The sequence below is a fragment of the Medicago truncatula genome, chromosome 5, assembly GCF_003473485.1.
Source record: "Medicago truncatula cultivar Jemalong A17 chromosome 5, MtrunA17r5.0-ANR, whole genome shotgun sequence".
Classification (NCBI taxonomy): Eukaryota; Viridiplantae; Streptophyta; class Magnoliopsida; order Fabales; family Fabaceae; genus Medicago; species Medicago truncatula.
In genome coordinates, this window is record NC_053046.1 from 5,872,400 (window position 1) to 5,883,682 (window position 11,283).

Genomic DNA, 11,283 nt, shown 5'->3' on the forward strand with positions numbered 1-11,283 from the left:
AGGGGTACCCGTAGAGTAAAAAACTCTGGACTTTGATAAACTAATCTTCAATCCTGAAGCACGACTGAAACAATCAAACAAATCACTGATGAATCTAAACTGAGAATTTATAGCCTTAGTAAAAAGAAGGACGTCATCCACAAATAGGAGGTGGGACAACTGAGGGTCGGCGTTGGATATATGGATGAGGTCCCAAGTCCGTTGAAGAACGACATTGTTGATGGCAAGGGAGAGCTTTTCCATATAGATGATGAAGAGGTAGGGCAAAGCGGATCACCTTGTCTCAGACCATGAGTAGGCTTGAACTGAAGCATCTCGTTCCCATTGTAGAGGATAGAGAAAGTGGAGAAGGTAACACAATGCATGATTAACCTGATGGTGTTGTTCGAGAAGCCAAAATTCTGAAAGCAAAGGAAGGAATAGAAGAGATTTTAATTAAAAATATGTTTGGTTCACAACGGAATGGAAGGGAAATTTTAAAGTTAATGTAAATTTTGACCCTTATAATTTGATTTATCACCTCATAAAAATTAAATTAATACAAACACTAATTATACGTTCTTTCCCCCTCCCTGCTAGGTTGAATTTTTTTTCCTCCATAGTTTTTGAGTCTCTGTAGCTGGTTGTTTTCATTTTGGCTTTGCATAATTGGTTTTGTTTCGGTTTGTATTTAAATGTAATGAACAAAAATACATACCTTTAAATTGCATGTCTCTGCATGTATTTTATCCTGTTTGGATAACCGCGTTTGTTTTTTTAAGCAAAAATTGTCAAAGACGATTAAAGGGAAAATTGTGTAACTTCCTTCATTAGTGATTATCATATTTGGTAAGTGATGTTGACCACTTGGGTGGTGTTATAATAAGCCATATAGCAGGCCATCCGTGCGCTTCTTGCTTAGCAGCTTCGTAATTATAAGCAATTTCGAAAGAGACGTTGTGTACAAAATTCAAAACAGGAGCATGGAAATAATCTGCCGAATGAGCTTGTAATAAGTTCAACTTTATGGTTTCTACTTTCTATATTTTTGTTCTCTAGAGCTTCTTTTTCTGCCGAATGAGCTTGTAAAAAGCTACTCCCTCCGATCAAAGATCTTTGTGTTAGAGAAAGAGGGAAGAAGAAGGAAAAAAAAAGTGTATATGCATACCTGGGGTCGGGCACGGCCGTGCCAGCTGGTGGCACGGACCGTGCCAAGTTTCTGGAGTTTGGAGGGTTTTCGCTTGGCAAGGTCTGGCACAGGTCGTGCCAGTGGGAGCACGGGCCGTGCCAAGGTTCTGGAGTGGCTTCAAAAATTTTCATTTTCTTGAATCATGCTTGGACAATTACCTACAAAATAACTCTCCAAACCAACTTTTTAGGTACATTTAATAACTAATGTATCTAACATATAAATGTGACCGGATATATCAATTATTCAATGAACCTAAAAATGTGTTTTTTGCTTATAAATGTGACCGGAGGGAGTACTTATTTTGTATAAGAGCTTCTTCTAAAATATGTATAGCCCTAGAAGTTAATTAAGTCAGGACAAACACTATCTTTTTTTTTTGGTCGAGGACAAACACTATCTAAACTGTATAAAAATAAAATAGGCTACTAATGCCTTGTGTTAAGCTAGCCCAGTAATGCTCTCCCACAAAAGACTGCAGATACCTACCAGATAGTTACCCAACGAGAACATACCTTGGAGCTATCTGGCAGCAGACCGAGAATGCAATATGATGACGATTATACAGACGGCTGTGCAATAATTACAGTTTGAAGTTAAAAGAATACACTCCCTACTACTTGCTAATGATTATGCCATAAACTTACGACAGAGTTACAACAATGGTTAAAACTTAAAGGAAAATGCTAACTAGTGCCGGCCCCTGGGGCACTACCGAACCAAAATACAGTTCTATCAATATCATGGACAGTAAAAGTAATTAATTTGAGCAACTAGCCAAAGTAAGGTGGCTCTTCTCAGGATCTTACATTCTGAAATCCAAAATGCAAACTGTATTATTAGAAAAACAGGCAGCGATCTTGTCACCCTCCTTGTTCCAACAGACCTCAAAAATACCTCCATTGCCTTTGTATGTTTTAATGATCTTGCCATCATTCAAGGACCATATATTTATGGATTTGTCAGGGGACCCACTGGCTAAATACTCACCATTGGGGCTGAATGAAATAGTATATACACGATCCCTGTAGAACCAAATAAACAAGTCAAAACCACAAGCATAGGCTACATTCAAAGAAAACAACCAACTACCAGCCAAAAATGTTGCCGAGAAAACAACCAGACACCAGATAAACTACAATAGAAGCTTAGCATTTTAAGTACGAAATGAAAGTTGGGACTTCTAGTTTAGTTGACCGCTTCATAACAAGCAGGATGATGGGAGGAGGAATTCTTAATTTATTTTTCCATCTATATATTCTTGCCATTGATATAACATAAAAAGCTGAAAAAGACGGTACCTGTGTCCATTCAAGCTATGAATTAGTTTCCCGAGTTCTGCATCCCATAGCTTTACGGTAGAGTCACATGATGCACTGTCAAAAGGAATGACTAAATAGTGTCAAAAGGAAGCAATTTTCCGTCTAGTATTAGAGAAAAATAAAAAACACTTAACTGCACAAAATATTGTTTTAATATAAAATTAAGTAAATATGATCTAGAAGTCATTTTCTTGTTTACCTAAAACTCTTCAAATTCTTATTTTTATAAAAAAAAATTAGATGTTTGTGATAAAATTTGGAAATAAAACAATTATAAGAACTAAGAGATTTGAAATACACTGAAAACTTGAAGAATTTTGTAGAATGTGAAAAACAATTATAAGAACTAAGAGATTTGAAATACACTGAAAACTTGAAGAATTTTGTAGAATGTGATGGGGGGGAAATTTGAGTGTTTTGAGTAAAATTTGATATTTTGAACGGTGAGTAGTGGAACAAGGTTTAAAATAATATAGTGGATTCAACTTATGAAATTTTGAATAGATTATGACAATTTGAGAGACTAAATTAGCTCAAAGCCTCAAAGTATTAGTTTTTATCACGAGAACACAAAAAATTATTAGAAAACCAATATCACACATTAGCTAGTAGAGAAATTGTAAGTGCAATTAACCAATTTAAAAAGACACCAAGCATAGATGCAGGTGCAGGCGCGGATATCCAGACACCATAATCAAACTAAACAATTTTATATGAAAAACTACACTGCATCATTTTAATAGAAATTCTACCGCACTGAATATACAACATGTAATTTATTGTTAGACTATCCCGGCTGACCCCTACAACTGCCGTTGATAATGATATTGTATTTGTAGTTCTTGGGCTCTGGGAAAAAATTGACAGCTTAAAAACAACATTTGGGGGTAGGGGGGACAAATGCATGTGTTCATAAATTCTTCTTTGGGGTGGCCTGCCTCCGTCCACACTCTGATTCCCATCACCCACAAATTCTATTTTTACAGTGAAAGCAAATGTTGAAAATGGAAATAGTTTCTCAAAGTGTGCGGAAACACAAACAACTTGTTGGGGTCCGTTTGATGTTCAGGATATGATAGAGACATGATAGGATACAGAACTGGATAGAGACATGATATGATATGGACATGATAAGCATTATAATTAAATGAAAAAATTACTCTCATAATTAATGAAATATTGTAAAAATGGCATATAATTAATTATAATAGAAAATACATGATATCATTATTTTAAAAATGGCAGAATATCACGATAATAAATAACGAATGATCTTCTAACCCATCAGGATAGTTTCTAACCCAGCCAATACTCAAGATAGAAATTACAAAGGAAAGTCGGGATAGGATAGGAAAATGGTTTATTTTATCCTATCTCTTTGGTGCATCAAACATGAGATTTAAGTAGGATGTGATTAATATATCATATCTTGTCTCCCTATCCTGACCATCAAACGGACCCTAATAGTATAGGTTGTAATTTGAAGCGTTCTATAAGAACGAGCATTTAGTTTAACTCTATGTCCAAATACTCCCTTAGAGCACTATACTTTAATTTAAACAAATGCACTGATTCAGGTGACAAGTAATACAGATTATAGGGCGAACTAAGATATCATCAATTAATAAATCCATACAAATCAATGAAGAGCATTGAAAATAAGAAGCTACAATACCTAGCCAACACCAATTTCTTATTAGGGTTATTTGTACCAGGACCAGTTGGGCTCCATCTGATAGCATAGATCTCCTACGGAAAAAAACCATGATTTAGATTTCCCAACAACCTGTATAGTTCAAAAGCATGGATATTCCCTAATTGGTACCTTGGAATGCTCCCTAAAATCATGAATATACTTATCTTGCTTCATACTCCATATCTACAAAACGAGAAACAATAAACATGCAGAATACAAAACAGTTAATTTCACAAATATTTTGGTAAAGACATTTACTGGAAAAACGTCTTCTATAAAATAATTTCTTGATGGCAAACTATCGAAAAACATGCTATTATGGAGTATAACCTTTGCAGTGTTATCGTCTGAACACGAGGCCAGTATTGAACCTGTGGGATCCCATTTGATACAATTAACTTCACCCTGAAATAGCAGAAAGATTGCTATCAGACAGTGAAGACATATAGAAGTACTACATTGCATTTAAATGACATATCTTAATTTAATGTAGAACCAATAAACTAGTTAAGTGGAATTCAGTAAACCAAAACATGTAATAAATGCTAACTTTGCCACCCCAATGAAGTCCCACACTGCTGGTGAATTCGAAAAAAAAGTCTACCCAAGTAGTCAGATACATTAGAAGTTTGGGATTCATCTAGAAAGCATCATCCCAAGGTTATCCACCAATTTGAATAGTTAACTCAGCAAGACATATTTTATTGTATAATAAATGCAGTAGGGGATAGTTTTCCCTCCCAAAAAGGTATGAGCACGGCATTAGTATTCCAGTGCAAAGAATAATAATTCAAAACAAGTTAGGTGTATAAACCTGGTGCCCGGCAAAAGTTTTTACTGGGTGGTTTTCGCCAATCTTGCAAACATGTATCATGGTGTCATTGGAGCTTGATGCAAATGACACATTATTGCGCCAATCAACGTCGAGTGTTGAACCTAAACAAATCCGAAATTAAAAAAATAAAAATCGAAGATCATAAACATGGTTTTCTCACAAAGAATTCTATTTTAGAGTTTTTGTAAAAAAAATAAAAGAATATTATAGTAAAAAATTTACCTCTGTGAAAATCAAATTGTTGTTTCCATTTCTCAGCTTGAACATCCCATACAATTGCAGACCCATCGAAACCTCCAGTAAGAATATAATCTCCTTTCTTATTCCACTTCAGAGAAAATATGGGTCCCTTGTGTTTGCATAATGTACTCTTTAGTTCACCTGGTCAAAGCCCCGAACACATGATTAAAATAATGATTTTGATTAATTCAAATGCAGAGAAAATTCCCAGCCTAAAAATTCAACAAAATAATCAATATATATACCACAAATGCAACTAAATCAGACACTAAGATTTATCAAAATAAAGGTATCACTCAAAGAAGGAAAGACAGAAAAAAGGGCCTACCATTAGTGGTCCAAATTCGTGCTTGACCATCATAAGAACCGGTTGCAAGTAGTGTCCCCTCCCCCTGTACAACAGCAACCAAAGGTCAGCTCTCCATAAGAGATAAGTACGTACGAGTTACGATTAAATATATTTAGTCTTAAATGCATTTTGGTCCCCTAAATTTAAAAAAACATCAAAGTTTTGGTCTCCCTACTTTAAAAATCAGTTTTTTGTTCCCCCTATTTAACTTTTCTCTGGAAAAAAAGTATTAGTAAAAAAATAGATCAACCTGACAAATTTTATTCATTTTAACACAGCATCCTTCTATTTTCAAAACCTACACAAAACTCCCGAATAATAACAAAATTATCCTTTACACATTTCTTTTTCCCACAAAATTGCTCTGCTCAAGAAAGTTCCAACGGGTGAGAAAAAATAGAAAAGGATGTGAAAAATCAGGAAACTGGACAGGACCTTGAAGTCACTATCAGTAATCACAGATTCAAATAAGAATATGACATCAAACTCACATTCCAATCAAGTGTAGTGACATCTTTATTCTTTTCAGTGGTTGTACCCCTGATGTGTTGCAACACCAACACACTCGAAGGGTCGTTCTTGGAATCTAATTTACGCGTCCCTTCAGCTATTGTCCAAATACGAGCTGTTGAATCCCCAGACCTAAAAGTTCAGATGATAACAATAAAAGTATTCTTTAAAACATGTTTCAGAATAAAAGAAAATGACCAATGTCCTCAATTAATCTACTTATTTTATAAAGAAGAAATAGATAACAATAACAAGGGCGTGTAGAATCAGAAAGGCATGTAGAATCAGAAGTTATTATCAAGAATATAAACTATCATTTCCAAGCATCAGATATGTTTTACTTCTAATAAAATGTAAGGCCTTTTTTATCCTATTATCTTTTGTTTCTTTCAATAGTTTATAATGACATGGAAAGTAACAGTTAAAAAAAAGTTATATAAACCTGATAAAAAAAATAGACAAAAGTTGTTAGGAATTGTTTTTTTTTAAATTGTTAAAAATATCAAAAAGCAATCAATTAAAAAAGCAATCAATTCTAAGTTTCCATTAGTTTTAAACGACATAAATTGTGTACTTTCTCCAGTTTCGAATATAAGCAAGTTTAGTGGTTCAAACTATAAGCAAAAACTCAAACTAATTCTACACTTATTTAATGACAGTGTTCCTAAAATACCTTTCAAATTTATTTATTTTTTTAATAGAAAAAACCTTTAAATGAATTTAGATTTGATTTTTCAATAACCTCTTTTATTCATATGACAGGTTGTTTAGAAAATGCAATATTTTTGTATTACATCAAGCATATTAAATGAGAGTATTGCACAAATGGAAATGTAAAATGGACAATACTGTACATGTGGGTTATAACAAAATACACACATTTCTTCAACAACAAAAAAAATTAATAATTAACACATGTTTTATGCACACAAAAACATATTGTGAAGAAGATACCAACCCTGATGCAAGAAAGGATCCTGTAGGACTCCACGCACAAGCACAGACCTAAGTGGATGGCAAACAGGCTCATTAACAGAAGAGTTAACAGAAGAAACCAAAACACAAACATGAAGGATTAAGAAATACTTCACTTCTGACTTATGCCCTTCCAAAATTGTCACATCAGACTTAAGAAATTCACACGGCTGAAATGCTGATGTTGTACATATGTCCATGGGCTCTGGTCCTATACAATTGAATGAGAACTTTTCAATCATCTTTTAAAGGAAGCATATCAATTGAAACAGACAACTAGTTTGCATTTGTCACATATTCCCACATAGAGCAAGTAGCGACATGGATTCTAGTGGTGTAAATAGTTGCAACTTACAAGTAAATTGGAGATTTCGATGAGATATTCTCAATAAAAATAAATACCAAGGATATTGGATAATAAGGACATGGCTGATAACACATAATATGAAAGAGAACATTTCTAATCTTAAATCTGACAGAAGTGGCCAGTAGTAAACTACTCATTCGAAATTTGCCAGGGCAGCAAACAAGATAACAGCTATTAGTGAATTATACTGATTAAAGAAACAAATATTTCAAAAGTATGGTTTGAAGGAGATGGATAAAAGTCTAGTAATGGATGGGAAAAAAAAATTCACTGGCTATCCATATCATCAGGGAATCAAGGTTATACCCACACTCTTCATCGCCTAATCACTACAAGCAAGCAATTCATGTATATTATAAATTTTATAAGGAGTCATAGCAAACAAACAGGAATGCATGAACATAAAATAAGAAAAACTAACATAGGAATATAGAATTGTATGACATGATACTTGGGGAGAACTATTGATAAATAATAATGCAGCAATACAACGTGAAATGCCAAACATGCAACAGAGAACACTTTTATAGAAGATAATATAAACCAAATCAGTTGAACAGGTGGTTACCTCCAAATGCTCCATCCTCCTCAAGCTTTACATTAACCTTATCTTCTTTTTTAGCACCATTAACCTTACCTTCTTTTTTACCATCATCTTTTTTAGTACCATTAACCCTGTCTTTCTTTTTAGCATCTTCTTTTTTAGTACCATTAATTTTATCTTCTTGATCTGAGACCATTTCTCTACTGATCTGATTTTCATTTTGCAGTTCTTGCTCTTTATGATTTTCTAAATTCTCTTTATCCTTTTCACGTTCTTTCTCCCTTTCCTGTCTTTCCTTTTCTCTTGTCAGTCCGCGATCACCATCATGCTCTTTTTCAGATTCCTTAGTTTTACCCCTTTGTCGTTTTCTCCTTCTTTCATTTACCATTTTCTTAAGTTCATGCACGTCTTTTGTGATAAGATCCAAAGGTTGTAAGAACGAAAAATCTTCATCAAAGTCTGCATCACACTGATTGGCCAACATGAAACCCAGGTATGAAAAGCTTAAACAGACGACTCAAACAAATGAACATTGTGCTGATAGTGAATACAAAAATAAGAAAGTAAAGAATACTGACATTATTCAAGTTAGCTTCCATCTCCAAGAACTGTAGTCCCTTCTGAACAAATGTAACAAGAGCCCCCGGTGGTACCAAATTTCCGTCAATGGGGCATTTGTTAATGCCACCCTCATTCCCAAACACAAAAGCAGAATGTGTGAAACCTGAAGTCATAAAACCAGCAGAATGTAAACCAATTCAGTTGCTTTGCACGTTCATGTTATGGCCTTCTTATAAAGGGCATCCCGATGCACTAAAGCTCCCGCATACGCAGTGTCCGGGGAGGAGTCCCACCAATTGGTGTAGTGTACTTAGCCTTACCCTATTTTTACACAAGAGGCTGTTTCCACGACTTCTTAACAACTTTGTAGTGAAAAAATACAATTGTAAAATCAACTTGTGTCCCTGGTGTTGGTGCAGGACACGTGTCGTGTCGTGACACACCGACACATATGATTACAATTTTCTCAAATTATTAGAGGTGTCGGCATGTCAGTGTCCGTGTCGTATAGCTTCATAGTTCCTAGTCAATATGATCCCTTTAACACAACTTCAATAATGGGTTGTTTTTCATAGGTATAGTTATCTATTCACAATAATTCCGTAAATTCAACCCTACAAACAGTAATAAAACTTAAAATTCGGTAGCGACAACATTATAACCGTTGGCTCGAGTGAATTGACAACATTGAATATTCAAAAACTGAAAATTCGTATAAAGTCTAAACCCTTGACATTTGGTTGACCGAAAAAGATTAAGGAAAGACCTAACGATGAAAATGTAAAAAAATGCGTAATGATGAAATTGAAGATGAAATACCTGATTCTTGAAGGTAGCGAAAGACGAGATAATTGAGTTCGACGGAGGTGATGGAAGCCATGTTCGTTGAAGAGAACGGGTTTGGTGATTTTTTTTTTGTTTTTGTTTGGTGTAAAGGGTTTGGGAATTTTGGAGAATGAAAGTTATAGTAAAGTGATAAGCATGAGTGATGAGTGAGTGAGTGTGTGTCAACGCGGCAGAAGACACGGGTGGGAAAAAAGGGCAGTAAGCGGCAAGTCCTATATAATTCCCGGATGAAGAGGTTCAAGGGCCTTTACAACCGTCATTAACTAAACTACTAGCACCTAGGCTACACTCCACCTATGCCTACTACTACTATGTATTTTTGTTTGAGTGAATAGGCAAAAACACCTTTAAAATTAGTACTTTCGTCATAAATCCTCCTGGTTTTTAAAAAACTTCAAAAACCCTTTTGAAATTGTCAAACGTTGGTCAATTTACCCCTCCATACATTTCAACATGATGTGGCGTTTGATTGTTTATGTGGTACTGCCACATGTCTAACGTGTAATGCCACGTCTAAATTTTTTCCCAATTTCTTTTTTTAAAATTCGGAATTTTTACATTTACAAGCAAGTACTCCCTGAAATTTTACACTTATGTGCAAAATACTCCATGAAATTGATAATAATCAAAGCAAATACTCCCTGAAATTGATAATAATCAAGCAAATAGGTCTCTATGACAAAACAATATTCTTCTTCCTATGACATGCATCAATAGTAAATTCTTATTTGTTGGCCCAACAAACATAGACCCAACAAAAAGTTCTATAAAATTCAATAGAGTTAAAAAAAATGTGGATTTCTCTAATTGAAACCCATAACGTCTCTCCTCTATTCACTTTTCCTCTTCCTTCAAATCCCTTCATCCTCCGCGCACTGTTGCCATTGTTTCCTCCTCTGATTATGATCATTCCTCTGATTATGATCATTCCAAATTCCTTCTTCATTATATATCATCATCATCAATCTTAACCTGTTTTCGGATCCAAACTCGTCATCATCAATCTTTTGCAATCAGAAACAAACTTAGTCCAAATTCCTTATTACTTAATGCTGAAATCGAAATCCATGTGAACATGAATTAAAAGATTGAAGTGTAAAACTTGGTGAAAGTGTAATGTAAGTCATCCTGAATATGCAAGCATCATTGACGGCCTCCGGTATGCCACTAACCTTACTATATTCGACATTACCTATGTTGTATGAGTGCTATGTAGGTTTGTTAGTGTATCTAATATTGACTACTGACTTGCTATTGATCGAGTCATGAGATACCTAAAAAGAACCATGGACCATGAATTGCATTATCAAAGGTTTTCCATTGTCCTTGAAGGATATAATAATGCTATCATGCTGATACATGAAAACTCTATCAAATGATTCCTAAGTGAACAGTGGCTACATATTCAACATTGTTGGAGGGCATGTTTCTTGGAAATCTAAGAAACAAACAATATTGGCTAAGTCCACTATGCAATCTAAAATGATAACATTGTCAACTACTGGTGAAGAAGTAAATTGGTTGAGATGCTTGTTATCAAAGATTCCTTTATGGAAAAAAATGATACCAGATATGTTGATCCATTGCAATAGTACTAAACATTGAGAACCACTACCACTACAGTAAGAGGCAATAAATATGTCGTAAGTGCAACATTGTTAGAAAATTACTCTCTAATGGAGCTATTATAGTGGACCATGTACGCACCGATGAATTTATCTAAAAAAATGCATGCAGTAGTAAAAATTTAGCTCATCCAAAACGATTAGCTAGAGAGAAAGTCTTGAAAACATCAAATAAGATAATACTACTACTTTTATAAAAGTGAATCACTCATGATGGAAACCCGACTTATAAGAATGAAGATTTC

At 34.5% G+C, this 11,283-nt stretch overlaps 1 protein-coding gene across 2 annotated transcripts; it reads right to left on the reverse strand.

Moving 5' to 3' along the window:
- Window positions 1–1,578: 1,578 nt before the first annotated feature.
- Window positions 1,579–9,686, reverse strand: LOC11409870 (WD40 repeat-containing protein HOS15). 2 transcript variants are annotated; one of them, XM_039834443.1, is made up of 14 exons: window positions 9,387–9,686; window positions 8,585–8,730; window positions 8,031–8,475; window positions 7,212–7,306; window positions 7,079–7,125; window positions 6,102–6,252; window positions 5,590–5,653; window positions 5,170–5,402; window positions 5,001–5,129; window positions 4,517–4,591; window positions 4,316–4,369; window positions 4,166–4,239; window positions 2,470–2,544; window positions 1,579–2,193 (listed from the first exon to the last, which is right to left on the reverse strand). In XM_039834443.1, the coding sequence occupies exons 1-14, from the start codon at window positions 9,445–9,447 to the stop codon at window positions 1,974–1,976; spliced, it is 1,869 nt and encodes a 622-aa protein (XP_039690377.1). In that variant the 5' UTR covers window positions 9,448–9,686; the 3' UTR covers window positions 1,579–1,973. The 2 variants fall into 2 exon arrangements, with proteins under 2 accessions (XP_039690377.1, XP_003611657.2); XM_003611609.4 differs by having other exon boundaries at window positions 1,651–2,193; window positions 5,001–5,122; window positions 5,244–5,402; window positions 9,387–9,684.
- Window positions 9,687–11,283: the final 1,597 nt, after the last annotated feature.